Below are 20,291 nucleotides of genomic sequence, written 5' to 3'. Positions count from 1 at the left end.
GTACTATAACATGAGAAATAAATACCAAAATTTGAAAGGTCTGATATGCTTCAATGTGGAAATACAGAGGGCCAAAACTGCTCCAAAGCACAAGCGAATTTTTTTTAAAGTTTTCAACAAGCTATAAACTGACAAATATGCAACTGTATATCTTCCTTTATAGTACTTAGACACATCTAGTACTTAAGAACAACTCCTGAAAATTTCATGCATCTAGCATGAATAGTTCAAAAGTAATGACCTATTGAACTTAGCATCTTTTTCTGTACTACTCATTTTTACAGTAAAATCAGTGTCCCGCCCCATTTTTAAAGCCCTAATCTCTCACATATAGATATAAAGGCTTTAATAAAGATATATCAAATATATAATAAAGATATAAGGCTGAAATTTTGGATGGTATTTACTGGGAATAATAACACTAGTTTGTGAAAGTATGAAGCAACTCGGAGATGGTCAGTCTTCTGGTGAGTTCATATGGACTGAGCCATGTTTGAATCTAGGGTTTGAATGAGGTGTGTGGAGAATAAACTGGATAATACAGCTCATTTACATGATTTAATCAAGTTCTGTTTCATGCTCAGGTTGAGACAGGGTGCGATTCTGCTGTTACTGAACAAGGTGGATGACACTGCAAGCAGTATGCGCACTCTAAGAAAGGTTTTAAAGTACGTGGGGTTGTACAGAAGTACAAATGAGTCTGACCTGCTGGAAGATCAATGACAAATGATGCTACCTCCAGCGGGTCAGAGGGACACGTTTCAGCATGTAATAACCAAAATTATGTCCAAAAATTAGCTCCACTGGCATACAAATTTCTACAGATGGAATCAAAGAAGTTGGCTAGTTACTGTTTTCTTGTTGTGCATGCATGTCATGATGCAACCAGCAGAGGGATCTAAAAAATACTGACTAAATATTTTAAATACACACACCGGTCACTTTATTAGGAACACCCATCCACCTGCTGTTTTATGCAGTTCTCTAATCAGCCAATCCCTTGACAGCAGCACAATGCATCAAATCATGCAGATACAAATCAAGAGCTTCAGTTACTGTTCACTTCAAACATCAGAATGGGGAAAAATTAATCATCTCAAAGTGTGACTTTCACTGTGGCATGGGTGTTGGTTTGAGCCAGATGGACTGGTTTGAGTATTTCAGAAACTGATGATCTCTTGGGGTTTTCACACACAACAGTCTCTAGAGTTTACACAGAATGATGTAAAAAACATCGAATGAGTTCCGTAGGTGGAAACAAACACCTTGTTGATAAGAGAAGTCAGAGGAAAATGGGCAGATTGGTTTAAGCTTTCCTGCCAGGAAGGATATAGTAACTCATATAATTGCTCTTTACAACTGTGGTGAGCAGAAAAGCATCTCAGCATGCAACAGCAGAAGACCACATTGGGTTCCACTCCTGCAGCCAAGAACAGGAATCTTAGAATCAACAAGTTCCTATTAAAGTGGCCAGTAAGTGACATTCCAACATGGATGCAAGTGACACTTGGCCATATGTCGACATTATCCTGGAATTCATTCCTTGGTATTTTGTGCAGATCCTGTCCAGAAATAAACAATAATTTCTCAAAATATCACTCTTAATTCTATATTATCAAAATATCTGGCTAATAAGAAAGCCCTTATTAGCCATAAGGTTTTTTGGAAAAGAAAAAAAACAAAACCTAGAAGGTCAGATACTTGGTAAACAAAGACAGTGAAGCCAACACGCTTGTCCTCTGAGTTCATCCTTGATGACGGTTGTCAAGGAGGGTGAAACCAGTCTATAGGTTGTATTCAGTCATGTGACTTTTGCTTGCAAGTTTACTTATGGTGAATGAAGTGGTGGTCAGGCAAACAGATTTGGCTGCTGTTATGCAGAAAGCTTATGAAACCGTCTCTGACTATTTTCGCAGTTAATGCACAGTCAAGATACCTTCAGAAAGTTGATCTTTGTGATGGGATAGATCCTTACACACTAGTAAAGAAGGATTTTTCCTGTGAGTTGGAAAATTATCTATCCGTTGAGTTCCCTGACATCTCAAACTACCTGGTGCTGCAGACATCGTTCTACACAGACAAACAAATGAAAACCTGGAAAAGCATGGATGCATACAGCATTTTATATGTGGCTGGTTAAAGATCTGGGGATCAGGATAAATCCTGTATTATTTTTGCCCGGGTAAGTAGGCATTTTCTGGACTTTTTGTACACATCTTGCGATGATTGCTAGGATGCTACAAGTTTTAGTATCGGGTGTAAACAAACCACAGCTGCTCAATTCTCAGTCCTCCCTGCTCTTCTCTTCCAGGTAAATCACTCACAAAGATCCACAGAAACCCCTTTAAAGACCTGGGTATTGGTGAAACAGGATGGAGACGTTATCACGGCTCACTGTAACTACATGGCTGAGAAAACAGTTTTGTGCTGTTATACACGTGAGCACTGCTTTTGTGTTTATGTGGATCATCTCAATTATCTTATCTCTCTTGAGTGTAGGAGCCCAATCTACATCATCATCCTTGTAAAGACTGCTAGGACATCCTGATAAATAAATTGAGAACATACACATTAGTTTACAATATGGTGACCACGATCAAACAGTAAACAAAAACACATCTGAGGACTGAAGCGTCTCCTGAACGTCAAAATATCAAGAAATAACATAAAATGGCAAGTAAGCAAATCCAAACGAAATAAAACAGAGGAATTTACAAACCTTTCACGAAATGATCACTGCAAACTTGAGCGTTCTTCGACCCAGCTCCCTTTCTGCTCCTCCTACTCAAGCGAGTAGGACGCTTCTTTGCTTTGCTCCTGCTTTCTTGATCTTTATTTCTATACTTTACTTTCTCATTTAATTTCCACAATTTTTTCATTTTATTTTTCATCTTTATCAGCTTTTAATTTAATTTTAATTTCCACTATTTTTTCATTTATTTTTCATCTTTATAAGATAAGTTAGCTTTTAAGACAAAATGCCAGGGGGCAAAATATCCTGCAGCAAATGCATGGAACTAGAACAGAGGATTTCTATCCTGGAATCAAAGATTGATGCTCTGCCAAAGACGGACGAATTAAAAGCGATATCTCAGGAAAGGAGTACAGAAACAGTGGCTGAGAATGCAGAGATTGCACTCCGACAGACCGATGGCATTGCAAATCGAGTGGAGGAATTCATCGATCAAGCTGGGCAAAATGTGAGTACAGAAAACTGGCAAATGATGGGTGGCAAGCCCAAAAATAAAAACAGAAGAGTAATTACCTCAACACCAGCTCGTTCTACAAATTACAATAGGATTTACAATCCTATGGAAAATTCACAGCCCATAAGGCTTCAAAACAAATTTGAATGCCTCAGGGATGTGGAAGAGGATTTTTGAAGCGGACAAACACATCGTAAAAAGAGATCGCACCAAGATCGAAGAGCTGTGGGAAGAGGCAAAAAGCAGCTCGTTACGCCACCTGATCCCACAACCCTTGTTCTTGGCGATTCCACTGTAAGAAATTTAAAAGGTCATGGGATGATTATTTGCTGTCTTCCAAATGCATCCATCTCTGACATCAAAGACAGCATTTTGAAACTCATGTCAGAGCATAAAACTATCAAACGTATTGTTGTGCATGTGGGAGCAAATGATGTTTTCAGAGAACAGCTGTTTGTCCAAGATGATTTCAGAAAACTTTTTTCTGATCTCTACAAGACTGGAATACAATCTTTTATTAGTGGCCCACTCCCAGCGAGAGGAAGTTTTGCATTTTCTCGACTCTTCAGTCTTAACACCTGGCTTGGAAAAACTTGTTTTTCATTTGGTATGAACTTCATAGACAATTTTAACCTTTTCTGGAATCGCAGAGAATTTTTCAAGCCAAATAGCACTGAACTCAGCTGGATTGGAGCCAAGGTCTTAGTAGACCATTACAGACTTGCAATCTTTTCTCAGCCAGCATTGAGGAAAACAGTTGATAAGATGTCGCAGACGGACATAGTTACAAAAAACAATACCTCTGCAAAGACAAAACAATCATCTTTGCAAGTCGTCATCAAGGACACACAGACATCTGATCTGCCAGACTGCCAAGATTCAAAGACAGACTGCCAAAAATCAGAGACAAACTGCCATACAAAGAACTCACCAATTTCTCGCTCTTCTGACTTCACTACGCCATCTTCCTCTTCCACACATATGGATTTCCCAAATAGCATGCAGAGATTGCTGCCAATGGCTACACACTCTTTTTCCAGCCCAAATCTGTCACGACAAGCAGTGTACCCAGTTCATCAAAATTGTGTTCGCCCAGGACTTTCAGCTGGCTCACCATCTAAAAGATACATGTCATCTCCAATCCTTTCACCCTCAAACCAAATGGAACATTTAGAAAGTCTTGTTTGATGTACTCTGGGTCCCTGCAAATGGGTGTAGTTTTGAAAACCAGCTGGGACCCTATATGCCTATGCCATTCTTTAATATCAGCAGACCTTCATTTAAGGTACGTGAATCTTTTCATCATGGCACACCTTCAGCCTGTTCAGTGTGCTGAGTGCAGGATGTTTAGTCATTCTTCCTCCGTCACTAGCGATAGCTCTATTAGCTTTACTTGTGATAAGTGCAGATTAGTTAGCTCTCTGATGGAGAAGATTACAGTGCTAGAAGCGCGTGTCCAGGCTTTAGAGCAGGTTAGTGAGCGTGAGAACAGTGTAGTTTCTGTTAGGGAAAGTCTGGACGCCCTAGGTGGAGTTAGTAATCCCCCAACTCCGGCATTAGAGCCCTTACAGCGGGGCGAATGGGTGACGGCTCGGCGGCATAAGCGTAGAGCCAAAGCTACCGCTGAGGCTCGCCCACGGGAGCACCACTCCTCTCCGCGTCACGTGTCGAACAGGTTTGCTCTCCTTAGTGATGCACCCACTGAGAAACCTGAAAGAGCTCTGGTTATAGGGGACTATCATATGGCATGTGAAATTAGCTCAGCCTTTAGGGGCACCAGCAGCTTTAGTCAGGTGTATACCGGGAGCCAGGGCGCCGGACATAGCAGGTAATCTTAGGGTCCTAGGCAAGCACAGGTTCTCAAAGATAGTTATCCATGCAGGAGCTAATGATATACGCCTTCGTCAGTCTGAGGTTACTAAGAGTAACTTTGTAGAGGTGTTTAAATTAGCGAAGGCGATGTCCGATGCTGTAGTATGCTCTGGCCCCATCCCAATGTGGCGTGGCGATGTAGCTTACAGCAGGTTATGGTCGCTGAACTGCTGGCTGTCCAGGTGGTGCTCTGAAAACAGTGTGGGCTTTATAGATAATTGGGCTAATTTTGAGGGCACTGCTGGCCTGTTAGGGCGGGACGGTATCCATCCCACTCGGGAAGGTGCTGCTCTCATTTCCTGCAGCATAGGTCATAGTCTCAGAACAGGCCTAGTTAATTTCTGACAATCCAGAGCCAAGGCCAGGGAGCAGACGAACAGGCTAAACCGACTGTCTGCTAACTGCACAGAGTCGTCACTCAGGGCCCACTACATCGAGACTGTGTCTGTTCCCCGAGCTCAACAAAAAGGTAGAAATCTTCAGAGAGTTTGTTCCAGTAACCTAATCAATATAAAATTAGATCATACTGACTGTACAGCTGCTGCCAGCACCTTTGATCTAAAGGTGGGGCTATTAAATGTTAGATCTCTTACATCTAAAGCGCTAATGGTTAATGAACTCATTACTGATCAGGAGTTTAATGTACTGTGTTTAACAGAAACATGGATTAAGCCAAATGAATATATAGCATTAAATGAAGCGAGTCCTCCTGGATACAGTTATATACACCAGCCTCGTCTAACTGGCAGAGGAGGAGGCGTCGCGGTTATTTATAACGATTATCTAGGTGTAACATACAAACCTGGTTATAAATTTAATACATTTGAAGTTCTTCATACTCATATAATGTATGTAGCCTCGAAAAATAAGTCTACCCAGTTAATTCCATTGCTTATTATTTACAGGCCCCCGGGGCCATATTCTCTGTTTCTTTCTGAATTTGCAGATTTTATCTCAGATCTGGTTATTTCCTTAGACAAAGCTTTAGTTGTCGGAGATTTTAATATTCACTTCGATAACCCAGAAGACCCTTTAAAAACAGCGTTTGTGTCCATCTTAGATTCAGTCGCGATTAAGCAGAATGTCATAGGACCGACCCATAATGGTGGTCACACCCTTGATCTAATACTAACATTCAGATTAAACGTAGACAATATAGTCATACTTCCACAGTCTGAAGTTATCTCAGATCATTGTCTCATCTCATTCAAAATATGTCTGAGTAATAATATATGCACCTCACCACGCTACTGTATTAAACGTACTTTCACGTCAACTACTGCACAGAGCTTTATAAATGATCTCCCAGAGCTGTCAACTTTGATTGGGTCACTGTCAGCCCCTGCAGAACTTGATCAGGCAACTGAATGCTTAGAGTCAACATTCCGCCATACTTTAGATAATGTAGCTCCTCTAAAAAGGAAAATGGTCAGAGACAAAAAATTAGCACCCTGGTATAATGATGACACTCGCACATTAAAACAGACCACTCGAAAATTGGAACGTAAATGGCGTCAAATAAAATTGGTAGTGTTCAAATTAGCTTGGAAGGAGAGCTTCCTGAAGTATAGAAAAGCTCTTAGTGCTGCGAGATCAACATATTTCTCCTCCCTAATAGAAGATAACAAAAATAATCCTAGATTCCTATTTAATACTGTAGCAAAATTAACCAGGAATAAGTCCACTATCAACACATGCACACCTGCAGTATGTAGTAGCAACGACTTCATGAATTTTTTTTAATGACAAAATTGAGAATATCCGACAAAAAATTCAAACTACTAATTTAAGGTTAGACAATGAAAGTGACCTTGTAGTTAACAATACAACTGTATCAGATCATCAGTTAGAATGTTTTACTCCCCTAAAAGAAACTGAATTACTTTCATTAATCTCTACATCAAAAAGCCTCAACTTGCGTACTAGATCCCTTACCGACACATCTATTCAAACAGATAATGCCTGGAGTAATTGAACCGCTTCTAAAAATAATAAATTCTTCTCTTATGATTGACTATATACCCAAATCCTTGAAACTAGCAGTTATCAAACCCCTGATTAAAAAACCTGACCTTGATCCCTGTCAGCTGTCCAATTATCGGCCAATATCAAACCTCCCCTTTATCTCCAAGATCCTTGAAAAAGCTGTGGCACAGCAGTTATGCTCATATTTACATAGGAATAACATCCATGAAATGTATCAGTCAGGATTTAGACCTCATCATAGCACAGAGACAGCACTGGTTAAAGTAGTAAACGACCTACTGTTGGCGTCTGATCAGGGCTGTGTCTCGCTACTTGTGTTGCTTGACCTTAGTGCAGCATTTGATACCATTGATCATTCCATTCTTCTGGATAGACTAGAAAATGTTGTGGGAGTTAAGGGAATGGCCCTCTCCTGGCTCAGGTCTTATCTAACTGATCGTTATCAGTATGTTGATATAAATGGTGATATTTCTAGACGTACCGAGGTAAAGTTTGGTATTCCACAAGGTTCTGTCTTGGGTCCACTGATTTTTTCTCTATACATGTTACCTCTGGGCAATATTATTCGTAAACATTGTATTAGTTTCCACTGTTATGCTGATGACACACAGTTGTATGTCTCTGCAAAACCTGATGAGAGACACCAGCTTAATAGAATTGAGGAATGTGTTAAGGACATTAGACACTGGATGCTTATTAATTTCCTTCTGCTTAACTCTGACAAGACTGAAGTACTTGTGCTAGGACCACATACAGCTAGAAGTAAGTTTTCTGATTACACAGTGACTGTGGATGGCCTTTCTGTTTCTTCACGTGCAGCAGTAAAAGACCTCGGAGTGATTATTGACCCCAGTCTTTCATTCGAAACTCACATTGATAACATCACCCGGATAGCTTTCTTTCATCTCAGAAATATTGCAAAGATAAGAAATTTAATGTCATTGCATGATGCAGAAAAACTAGTCCATGCTTTCGTTACCTCCAGGTTGGATTATTGTAATGCCTTACTGTATGGATGTTCCAATAAGTGCATAAACAAGCTCCAGTTAGTTCAAAATGCAGCAGCAAGAGTCCTTACTAGAACTAGAAAATATGACCACATCACCCCTGTCTTATCCACACTGCATTGGCTCCCAATCAAATTTCGTATTGATTATAAAATACTACTATTGACCTTTAAAGCACTAAATGGTCTCGCACCACAGTACCTGAGTGAACTTCTGCTCCTCTATGACCCGCCACGCCTACTTAGATCAAAAGGTGCAGGCTATCTGCTGGTACCTCGTATAGTGAAGGCTACATCAGGGGGCAGAGCCTTTTCTTACAAAGCCCCACTGTTATGGAACAGCCTTCCAAGTAATGTTCGGGAATCAGACACAGTCTCAGCATTTAAGTCTAGGCTGAAAACATATCTGTTTAGTCAAGCCTTTTGTTAATGGTGTTTATGAGGTAAAGGAGTAGATCTGGAGGGTCCTCAGACATAGTGTGTTTTGGTAAACTGGGATGTATGGATGCTATCAGTCCCCACTCGCTTGCTCACTCGAGTTTGTTGACGGTGTAGTGGCTGGCTGCTTTATGTCCTGGGGCTCCCTCATGCCTGTGTTACCTTCTGGCTCTCTCCTTTTAGTTATGCTGTCATAGTTAGTTGCCGGAGTCCCTGCTTGTACTCGGTGCAATATGTATACTGTTCCTACTTATTCAGGTGACATTGGGCATACCTAACCACCTGTGTTTTCTTTCCCTCCCCCCACCCCAAATCTGTCCCTCTGAGTTACATGGAGTCAACAGGAAATCTTTTGGTGGAGACGGTGGAGACCTCGACTGGCTATCGTAGCCTGCAGGGAATCGGCCGTCAGACTTTCTGTCGCATGTCCCAGACCCAGTGAAATGTAACTGAATTGTCTTGGCCAGCCCTAAGGGTCCCATCTGCATCTCATCATTGCTGAGGAGTGTGCTCCCATCACCCAATCAAGCATCCAGCCAGAGCAGGTCATGATATATTTTACCATATTAACATGCCATTGTGTGTTATGCCTGATGTAAAGACTCTCGTCTCTGCGAGCCTACCACACAGATTTAATACTTGTCATTTTTAGGGCATACCTAACAACGTGTTTTCTTTCTCCCCCATCTGTCCGTCTGAGTTACATGTTGATCCTGGGATTGAGATGCTGGCCTCTTCTGCCCCTCGGACCTGCTTGATCCATCCTGGTGCCCTGTGTCTGGTCGGAGTTTTATCGCCCCACTCCTGTGAAGGACGGCCCCATGAGGACAGTTGAGGGTTATACCTGTTAAAACTGTTAATATTATAGTCAGGCTGTCTGTTGTTGCCCAAATGAGGATGGGTTCCCTTTTGAGTCTGGTTCCTCTCGAGGTTTCTTCCTCATGTCGTCTGAGGGAGTTTTTCCTTGCCACCGTCGCCACAGGCTTGCTCATTGGGGATAGATTAGGGATAAAATTAGCTCATGTTTTAAGTCGTTCAAATTCTGTAAAGCTGCTTTGCGACAATGTTTATTGTTAAAAGCGCTGTACAAATAAACTTGATTTGATTCTCTATTCCTGTGTTGATAAGAAATAGAAAACATAGAGCACATTTAACCCAGGGGGTAAACCAATCTAATCTCCTTCCTGTTTTAAAACAATATCAGAGTGCACAAGCAGATATTACTTATAGACTTTCTGTAAAGCTAGCTCTTCTGAACGTTAGATCGCTTTTAAACAAGTCATTTTTAATTAATGATCTTATCTGCAAACACAATCTTGATTTTTTGCTTCTAACTGAAACTTGGCTGGATCAAGCAAATAGTGCTACCACCCTTATTGAAGCAGCTCCCCCAAATTTTAATTTTTTGAATGTTACCTGACAAGGGAAAGGTGGAGGGATCACAAATATATTCAAAGTCTCTTTTCAATGTAAACAATCCTCACTTGGTGATTTTACATCCTTTGAACACTTATGTGCACTTGTTACATGCTCTCCTAACATATTATTATTAACTATTTATAGGCCTCCGAAACATTCAGCCAAAGTCTTTCTTGAAGAGTTTGGTGAACTGTTATCAGTCATTTGCTTAGAGTTTGATTGTCTTATTATATCTGGGGATTTTAACTTGCATGTAGATACTCCTGAAAACACTTATGCCAAAGAACTACTTGCACTTATTGACAACTTCAACCTAGTACAACATGTACAGGGGCCAACCCACTCTCGTGGTCATACCCTTGACCTCGTCATCACAAAGGGTCTTACTGTTTCTACTACTGTTGTTGACCTGGCCTTATCTGATCATTTTTGTGTTTTCACTGATGTTTCTATGTCTCCTCACATTCAGAACAGCTCAACGACTATGGGTAGGAGAGTCATAAAAGACAACACATGTGCTCTCTTTGAGCAAGCTCTCTCTCAGAACTCAACCAAAATGTCAGACTCTGTAGATGATTTACTGGAAATTTTTAATTTAAATATGACCCAAATTATGGATGATATTGCTCCATTCAAAATCAAAAGAGTCAATGATAAGCAGAAAGCACCATGGAAGCAGTACCCGGCTGTTAAACTGCTAAAGAGAGAATGTAGAAAGACTGAAAGAAAATGGCGCAAATCTAAACTTCACATCCATTATCAAATCCATAAAGAGATGCTTTGTAATTATAATTATGAAATTCGTAAAGCAAGACAGTCTTTCTTCTCCAATATCATAAACAGGAATATGAACAATGCCCGTGTGCTATTTTCAACAGTAGAGAAGCTAACTAATCCCCCACCAAAATTAGCACCTGAACTTCTCTCAGTTAATAAATGCAATGAGTTCGCATCCTTCTTCAAGGGTAAAATTGATAAAATACGGCAGAATATTGCTCATAATATATCTCAGCTGCAAAAAATTGAAAAACTGCAATCACCAATGACACAAATAGATAACTTCAACACAATGTCAGAATTTTGTTTAACTGATTATGGGACTCTTGAAAAAACTGTACAAAATCTCAGTTCCTCAACATCTGAATTGGACATTCTGCCCACCAACTTTTTTAAGTCTGTTCTTCATCTTATAATTACAGATGTGCTTCAAATTATAAATACATCCCTAGAGACTGGCGTTGTTCCTGTGTCCCTGAAAAAAAGCCGTTGTAAAGCCCCTACTTAAAAAAAAATAATCTGGATACTTCAGTATTAAATAACTACAGGCCAATATCAAACCTACCATTCATCGGGAAAATCCTTGAAAAAATTGTCTTCAATCAATTAACTGCCTTCTTGATATCAAACAGCCGTTTTGATAATTTTCAGTCAGGTTTTCGTGCCAATCATAGCACTGAAACAGCGCTGATTAAAGTTATAAATGACATACGTCTTAATACTGATGCAGGCAAAACATCGGTCCTGGTATTACTGGACCTCAGTGCAGCTTTTGATACTGTTGATCACAACATACTGCTATTTCGACTTGAACACTGGGTTGGATTGACTGGTAAAGTTATCAATTGGTTAAATTCATACTTAAGATAGAAGCTTTTTTGTTACCATGGGAAATTGTTCCTCAACGTCAATGTCCTTGACCTGTGGTGTCCCCCAGGGGTCGATTCTTGGACCATTACTTTTCAACCTTTATATGCTCCCACTTGGGCAAATTATCAATAACAATTCAATTTTGTATCACTGCTATGCAGATGACACCCAAATTTATTTTGCTTTATCATCTAATGATTATGCCCCCCTTGAATGTCTTTACCAGTGTATCGATCAAATTAAAAACTGGATGTCACAAAATTTTCTTCAGCTGAACTCAGATAAAACAGAAGTAATTCTATTTGGGAAAAAGATGAAAGACTCAGGATTACCAGTATTCTTGACACAAAAGGGATTAAAACTAAAGAAATGGTTAAAAAATTCTTGGTGTTTTCATTGACAGGGAGCTAAACTTTGACAGTCACATGATAGCAATCACTAAAACGGCATTCTATCACCTAAAAAACATTTCCAAACTAAGAGGACTTATGTCAAAAAATGATCTGGAAAAACTGATACATGCCTTCATCTCTAGTAGGGTTGATTACTGCAATGGCCTTTTCACAGGCCTGCCAAAAAAGACCATCAAACGACTTCAGCTGGTTCAAAATGCAGCAGCTAGGGTTCTCACACGAACAAAAAGAACAGAGCACATTACTCCAATTCTAAGGTCCCTTCACTGGCTTCCAGTAAGCTACAAAATTGACTTTAAAGCATTGCTGCTGGTGTACAAATCTCTAAATGGTACAGGGCCCAATTACCTCTCTGATATGTTGCAGCGGCCTAACCCAATCAGATCTACCAGATCGCAACAGAAAAATTTACTATTAAAACCTGTTGTTAAAACGAAAAGTGTGGTGAAGCAGCTTTTAGCTACTATGCAGTACAGCTATGGAACCAACTGCCAGAGGACATTAAAAATGCTCCTGCTGTTGGCAGCTTCAAATCTAGGTTAAAGACCAAGCTGTTCTCAGATGCTTTCTGTTAAATAATTAATATTGTCTTCCTTACATGTTTTTATAATCTGTACTTTTACAGTTTCTGCATGTTTCAAATTTTACTTAACTTTTATTCTATTTTATTCTGCTGTTTTTTTTCTCCCCCATTTGAACTTCTACTTCATTTTATTTTTTTATTTCTACTATTGTTTAATTCTTATTATATTTTTCCCATTTATTTTATGTAATTTTATTCTCTATTGTTTACTGTTTTGCTTTTACTTCTGTAAAGCACATTGAACTGCCACTGTGTATGAAATGTGCTATATAAATAAACTTGCCTTGCCTTAAAGGAACAGTCCACCGTACTTCCATAATGAAATATGCTCTTATCTGAATTGAGACGAGCTGCTCCGTACCTGTCCGAGCTTTGCGCGACCTCCCAGTCAGTCAGACGCGGTCAGACGCGCTGTCACTCCTGTTAGCAATGTAGCTAGACTCAGTATGGCCAATGGTATTTTTTGGGGCTGTAGTTAGATGCGACCAAACTCTTCCGCGTTTTTCCTGTTTACATAGGTTTATATGACCAGTGATATGAAACAAGTTCAGTTACACAAATTGAAACGTAGCAATTTTCTATGCTATGGAAAGTCCGCACTATAATGACAGGCGTACTAACACCTTCTGCGCGCTTCGGCAGCGCATTGATATCTGAGCTCCGTATCAATGCACTGCCGAAGCGCGCAGAAGGTGTTAGTACGCCTGTAATTATAGTGTGGACTTTCCATAGCATAGAAAATCGCTACGTTTCAATTTGTGTAACTGAACTTGTTTCATATCACTGGTCATATAAACCTATGTAAACAGGAAAAACGCGGAAGAGTTTGGTCGCATCTAATTACAGCCCCAAAAAATACCATTGGCCATACTGAGCCTAGCTACATTGCTAACAGGAGTGACAGCGCATCTGACTGCGTCTGACTGACTGGGAGGTCGCGCAAAGCTCGGACAGGTACGGAGCAGCTCGTCTCAATTCAGATAAGAGCATGTTTCATTATGGAAGTACAGTGGACTGTTCCTTTAAGGTTCTAGAGTTATCTTTCTCATCATCTTTTGGTAAAATCCTTTGCCACTTTATCACTTCATGGGGAACCCAGAAGAAACTTTTATCATTTTCAGGATTTGTTTGATTCGAACAGCACAAAACAACACAAGCAGAGGACATTTTAACAACTAGCAAGGCACCGCAGTGATAGTATCGCTTTGTGAACAGTGAGCTCAGCTGACCACCACTTCATGTTTTGCATATCTAACCTTAGTGACGTCAGAGCGGGACACAACTTTTGTCTTCTCACAGGAAGAACTAAAATACAGCTCCAACCTAGACATTAGAACCAGAACCACTAACCAACTTAGGAATATTTAAATATAAACATGTTTAATGCACTTCATGTGGAGAGAACACTTACGACCACAAACACTTGATCTACACACGCAGACTGAGTGAGAGCTCTGAGCCAGTGAGAGATCAAGGCGCAGTCTCCAACCGGAAGTAGAGGTTTCGCAACACCCTGCAAATGCTCAAAATGTCCACTCTGGTCCTTCTCAATGTCCCTCTGCAGCCTCGTCCCATAACCTGCAGCCAAAATAACAGCTTTCATCATGCACACTTTCTTATAACATCTAAACACTCTTTATGGTTTCCAGCAAGCAAAAAAATAACGCTATATATTGTTTAGAATCTATAAATACAACAAATCTTCGAGTCACAACTTTCTTGAACGGTTTCTAATAAACTTTGACCAACACTTCCGCAAACATCATGATGACGTTGTGGTTAAAATAAACGAGCAATGGCGCCATCGTGTGGCCGATATCCCCGCATCAACAACCCACTCCGTCACGTGTCTCCTGTTGCCATGGCGACAGGTTCTGTCAAACTTATATAGATCGCTAATCATGCTAATCATTTTAGCTAGTTGTATAACTGTTTATTCTTGGTATTTGATTTTTGGAAGCGTTTAATGAGAACTTAAAACACGAAAATAAAACCATAACCTGAGACTTTTTCAGATAAATCACCGTTGAGCATGGAGTCATTGAACTTCTCATCAGCAGTGAGCTCAGCTCAAGCCTTCTTTGAGAAATACGACTGGAGAGAAGTTCAGGAACTGCTCAGTCTCACCTCCTGCAGCTGGTTATTGGGTGGAGAAGAGTTCTTCCAGCCTGTAGACCCTCCAGCTGGAATGATCAGACAAATCCAAGCTGTATCTCACCCCAACGCCATCATCTTGGCCCCCTGCGACTCCAGGGTGTCACTGGACTACAGGGTGGTCCATCAGATCATCCGGGAACTCACAGTGGGAATATACTGCTTCAACCAAGTGCCATCCATCAGCCTGGAGCCCAACCCGGATCAGAGCTCTGCGTGCTACCTGACCCCAGCCTACTGTGACACCAAAGTGGGACAGATCCTCATCAACATAGATTACACCATGAAGGCCCTGTGGCACGGAGCATACATCCCGAAAGAAAAACGTTTCTGCTTCCTGGAACTGTGGAGGGCCAGCATGGTGGTGGATCCCAGTGGAGTTCCTCAGGCTGAGAAAGACAGGCTTGCTGAGCTTCTTACAGCAGGTCTGAAGTGATGTCTGTCTGTTTCTCTGCCTGCCTGCCTGCCTGTCTATCTATCTATCTATCTATCTATCTATCTATCTATCTATCTATCTATCTATCTATCTATCTATCTATCTATCTATCTATCTATCTGTCTGTCTGTCTGTCTGTCTGGCAGACAGTACTTTGTTGGTGCTCTAGCGTCGTCATTTCTTGACCAATCTTCACCAAAATGCACAGGACAACTCATTAGGGTCACACAAAGACATCATTAGTTTTTAGTGAGTCAAGGTCAAAGGTCAAGGTCACCGAGGTCAAATCTTGTAAAAACACCTAATCGTCCATAACTTCCGTTTCTTTGTGATTTTCACAAGTATCGTGCTCTGCATGACTTTTCGTCTGTCTGTCTGTCTGTCTGTCCATGTATCTATCTGTCTGTTATTCTGTCTATTTATCTGTCTGTCTGTCTGGCATGTCCACATTGTTTTGTCTGTCTGTCCATCTGTCTGTTTGTCTGGCATGTCCACAGTACATTTTCTGTCTGTCTGTCTGTCTGTCTGTCTGTCTGTCTGTCTGTCTGTCATGTTCACAGTGCTTTTATATTGTCTGCAAGTCTGTCTGCCTGTCTGTCTATCTATCTCTCTGTCTGTCTATTTATTTATCTGTCTGTCTTTCTGTTTGTCTGGTATGTCCACAGTACTTTTGTCTTGTCTGTCTGTCTGTCTGTCTGGTATGGCCACAGTGCTTTGTCTTTCTTTCTGTCTGTCTGTCTGTCTGTCTGTCTGTCTTAAGATGCTTTTTACCCTATGTGCTCTTTTCTGTAGGTTTAGTGGACATTTCTGATGACCCATGTTACCAGGGTATATACAATGAAGACAAACACAACTCCGACCCAACCTATGAGCCCAACAGTGCAGAGGAGCAGAAGCTCTTCTCTCAGTACGCAGAAAACATCCTGCTAAAGATCACCTCATACCTGACCTTGGTCCGTCAACACGAGAACCTGTTCACCTTTGAGGGCAAACACAGCCTGTCCAACGTGGTGCGGCTGACGGAGGATGTTTTGGAGCTGGATACATACCAGCGGCTGCAGCAGAGGCTCTCCCGCCACACGAGGCTGGTGAAGAAACACCTGGGATGCAAAGTGGAGCTGGCTCGGGACCTGGCCTACCTGAAGCTCATCAGCTTCCTCGTGCCCTTCCTCATTGGCCTAAGGAAGAAAATGAGGATTCCGGACCTGTCTCAAATGCTCCTGCCTATCTCAGGTGTGTACACATGCGTTTAAATGGTGTCCTTGTATCTTCTTGTAAGGAAGCAGAAATAGTGATATTTTGTGGTTAAGTCTTTGAAGTGGTAAACTAGACTAAGCTTCACTTCCGGTGCCATAGGAGGCACTACTGCTGATACAATAACACTAACTGGGCTTGGTGTAACTTTTTTTGACAGATGACATGCTGAAAACCGAGCGAGAGTTGCCGCCTCTTCTCCTTGGACCCAAATTTTCCTGTAAGCACTTTCCATACAAGCCGAACGAATATTTCCATCTTCACGGTGGTATTGAGGTTGATGTTGGAACTCCTGAGCTGGAACAAATCACTGAGGAGATGAAGGTGAGGATGAGTCCAAATTGGGCCCAGATTTTCCTATGCATAGAGTGTAACTCTGAATGAACATGACACGATTCAACCAGTCGCAGACTAATTTGAGAAGATCTGAGACAAACCACAATGCTCGGCTGCAACACAATTTTCTCTCTCTTTGTGAAATTTCCTGAGAAACAAGCAAAAAAGAGCCCAGGAGGAAACTCTTATGAGAGGAGGCAGGAACAACACAGCACAGTTGTATCATCCATCTGTTTTGCTCCAGTTCTTTTTGCAGAACAGACAATCCATGCTGCCTGCAAAATGAAGAAACAGTGAATTGATTAAATGGCGTTCTTTATATGGATTATATGGAAGCTTTTAAGCCTTCCTAAGAACATCTTAGGGCCATGATTGGACCTTGCCTTTCAGTGCAACACAACTGTAACACACAGATGAAATGCAGTGGAACAGGGAATATTATTCACTTGTGCACAAAAACTCAATGTTTAATTCTTTAAAAAAAAAAAAATCCCCTGATGATTGTTTTTCATCAGACAACATAAGAGAAATGCAAGAAAGGTTCTGCATTTCCATGTGGTTTTTGGCACAAAGGAAGCCAGTGCAGTTTGTGTACTGTAATTCACATTCATTCACTGGTGAGATTTAGCTCTGGTAGTGAATCTTCTCCATAGCTTAGAACACTAGAATATGGTAATTATGTTGAGGATAATTCATTTATTCTTGTTTTTAGTCTCACCTCACCATTACAAATGTGTTGCTTTTTATTAGCTCATCTGGCCGTAGGCTTATGAGGTTATGCGATCACGCATCGTCTGTCCATTGTCGTCGTCCGTCCACAGTTTGAAAAAATCACTACTGCTCCTGCAGGATTGATCGGATTTTGATCAAACTCACATACAATGTTCCCCAGCTGGGTGTGCATAAAAGTTGTCAAGATGGCAGTGCCACCTGTCATATTTACGATTTTATGGACATCTGAAATTTTTGGGTGACTCGTCACATTAAACGCTACTCTTCGTAAACTGCTGCGACGTTTTCACTGAAACTCATCCAGGAGACTCTAAAGACATACTAACGAGTTGTTCACCAGGTGGTGCCACCTACCATGGATGAGGCTACAGAGGGGTAACATGCAATTTCACGAAAATCGCTACTCCTCTTGCAGGAGTGATCAGATTTTGATCAAACTCGTATGGAATGTTTCCCAGGTTGGTATATATAAATGTTGTCCAGGTGGTGGTACCACCTGTCATATTAAACATTTTATGTGTGTTTGAAAATTTTGGGTGACTCGTCACACCAAACACTACTGTTCATAAACTGCTAGGATGTTTTCACTGAAACTCACCCAGAAGACTCGAAAGACATATTCCAACAAGAATTGTTCACCAGGTGGCGCCACCTGCCATGGCTACAGCTACACGGGTCATATGCAATTTCACAAAAATTTCTACTCCTCCCACAGGATTGATCGGATTTCAAACTCATACACAACAACAGTGGCCGGTTTGAGCTACAGCCTCACTGAGGTTATTTTTCCAGGGAAAAAACCTGCACCCTGCTCACAAAAACACCAAAATAAATAACAACAAATTAATGTCTAGATTTTATGAACAGGTAATATGCACCTATCTTAAAGTTCAGAAAGAACAGAATTGAAATTTTTTGTCCAGGCTGCTTCCATAACTCTACAAAATCATGCAGTGGGCTATTTAAATGACTTACTTCGGCAAGGCACCACCTACAAGGAGTACTTTCCGATCCCCGTCAGTGAGATCAATGGAAAAAGGTAGGACTAGGACAAGCTCACTATTCATACCTGTATTATTTGATTGGTATAATATGTCACACTGCGCTCTAATTATTGCCTCATTCTGTAGTTATAGTGTGATTTCTATTGCACTGGCATCCTTCTATCCCCAACCCAACACCGTGCACTGGTGGGAAGCCATGAACAAGGCCATCAAAAACATGGGGGAACAGAAACTGGCGTTAACTGACTTTCAGCTTCATGAGCAGTTTAAAAAAGCATTCGGTTATGCCAAAGCCATACAGTGCAAGGTAATGTGAAATAATTAGTAAATCATAAATGGTAAATCCATGGGCTGTATTCAGGGATAGTGACCTAATTCTGAAGTCAATTTTCTGAGCTTGGAATTCAGATTATTAAAATGGCTTGAGTGTAGCTCATGCCTCCCAGGTTGCCAGATTGAGTATAAGCCTCTGATGGATTTTTTAATATTGTCTAGATCAGTGTTTCTCAACTACTGGGCCAGGGCCAGGGCGGCACGGTGTTGTAGTGGTTAGCACTGTCGCCTCACAGCAAGAAGATCCTGGGTTCGAGCCCAGCGGCCGTCGAGGGCCGTTCTGTGTGGAGTTTGCATGCTCTCCCCGTGTCCATGTGGGTTTCCTCCGGGTGCTCCGGTTTCCCCCACAGTCCAAAGGCATGCAGGTTAGGCTAATTGGTGGGTCTAAATTGACCGTAGGTGTGAATGTGAGCATGAATGGTTGTCTGTGTCTATATGTTAGCCCTGTGATGACCTGGTGACTTGTCCAGGGTGTACCCCGCCTCTCACCCATAGTCAGCTGGAATAGGCTCCAGCTTGCCTGCGACCCTGTAGGACAGGATAAGCGGCTACAGATAATGGATGGATGGATGGATGGGCCTGGGCCACAAAGTGCCATCTAGTGGGTCGCAAAATTTTTTTTCAAGTTGAAGGTGTTTTGGTGGCGATGCATGGTGATATACATGTGAGCTAAAAGTTGTGGTCACACAGCAGGTGAACACTTGACTGTCGCACCTTTGCGCACTTGGGTCTGGTGCAGTTCGAGCGGCCACGTGTGTTCACGGAGTGTGTTATGCGTGCTTTATACAGTGTGGCCTTTATAGATAATTGGGCTGATTTTAAGGGCACTGCTGGCCTGTTAGGGCGGAACGGTATCATCCCACTCGGGAAGGTGCTGCTCTCATTTCCTGCAGCATAGGTCACAGTCTCAGAACAGGCCTAGTTAATTTTTGACAATCCAGAGCCAAGGCCAGGGAGCAGACGAACAGGCTAAACCGACTGTCTGCTAGCTGCACAGAGTCGTCACTCAGGGTCCACTACATCGAGACTGTGTCTGTTCCTGGTGCTAAACAAAAAGGTAGAAATATTCAGAGAGTTTATTCCAGTAACCTAATCAATATAAAATTAGATCATACTGACTGTACAGCCACTGCCAGCACCTTTGATCTAAAGGGTCTCTTACATCTAAAGCGCTAATGGTTAATGAACTCATTACTGATCAGGAGTTTAATGTACTGTGTTTAACTGAAACATGGATGTGGCAATAAGTGCATACTGTCTGGATGTTCCAATAAGTGCATAAACAAGCTCCAGTTAGTTCAAAATGCCGCAGCAAGAGTCCTTACTAGAACTAGAAAATATGACCACATCACGCCTGTCTTATCCACACTGCATTGGCTCCCAATCAAATTTCGTATTGATTATAAAATACTACTATTGACCTTTAAAGCACTAAATGGTCTCGCACCACAGTACCTGAGTGAACTTCTGCT

General features: G+C 41.4%; 2 protein-coding genes across 2 annotated transcripts in view; one reads left to right on the top strand and one right to left on the bottom strand.

Annotated features, from left to right (window-relative positions):
• Positions 1-14,308, bottom strand: part of zgc:136439 (uncharacterized protein LOC678627 homolog) — a 33,312-nt gene extending 19,004 nt beyond the window's left edge. The window contains exon 1 of the mRNA XM_060929027.1: positions 13,982-14,308. Within this exon, the coding sequence (XP_060785010.1) occupies positions 13,982-14,176 (195 nt within the window). The 5' untranslated portion in view covers positions 14,177-14,308. The remainder of the gene's footprint in view (positions 1-13,981) is intronic.
• Positions 14,309-14,602: 294 nt separating this feature from the next.
• The window catches only part of ankar (ankyrin and armadillo repeat containing), a 79,100-nt gene continuing 73,411 nt past the window's right edge, over positions 14,603-20,291 (top strand). Inside the window, exons 1-5 of the mRNA XM_060928925.1 lie at positions 14,603-15,149; positions 15,953-16,393; positions 16,575-16,738; positions 18,406-18,521; positions 18,613-18,793. Of these exons, the coding sequence (XP_060784908.1) occupies positions 14,603-15,149; positions 15,953-16,393; positions 16,575-16,738; positions 18,406-18,521; positions 18,613-18,793 (1,449 nt within the window). The remainder of the gene's footprint in view (positions 15,150-15,952; positions 16,394-16,574; positions 16,739-18,405; positions 18,522-18,612; positions 18,794-20,291) is intronic.

This window comes from Neoarius graeffei, chromosome 9 (assembly GCF_027579695.1).
Source record: "Neoarius graeffei isolate fNeoGra1 chromosome 9, fNeoGra1.pri, whole genome shotgun sequence".
Classification (NCBI taxonomy): Eukaryota; Metazoa; Chordata; class Actinopteri; order Siluriformes; family Ariidae; genus Neoarius; species Neoarius graeffei.
This window is presented reverse-complemented; position numbering and strand designations above follow the sequence as displayed.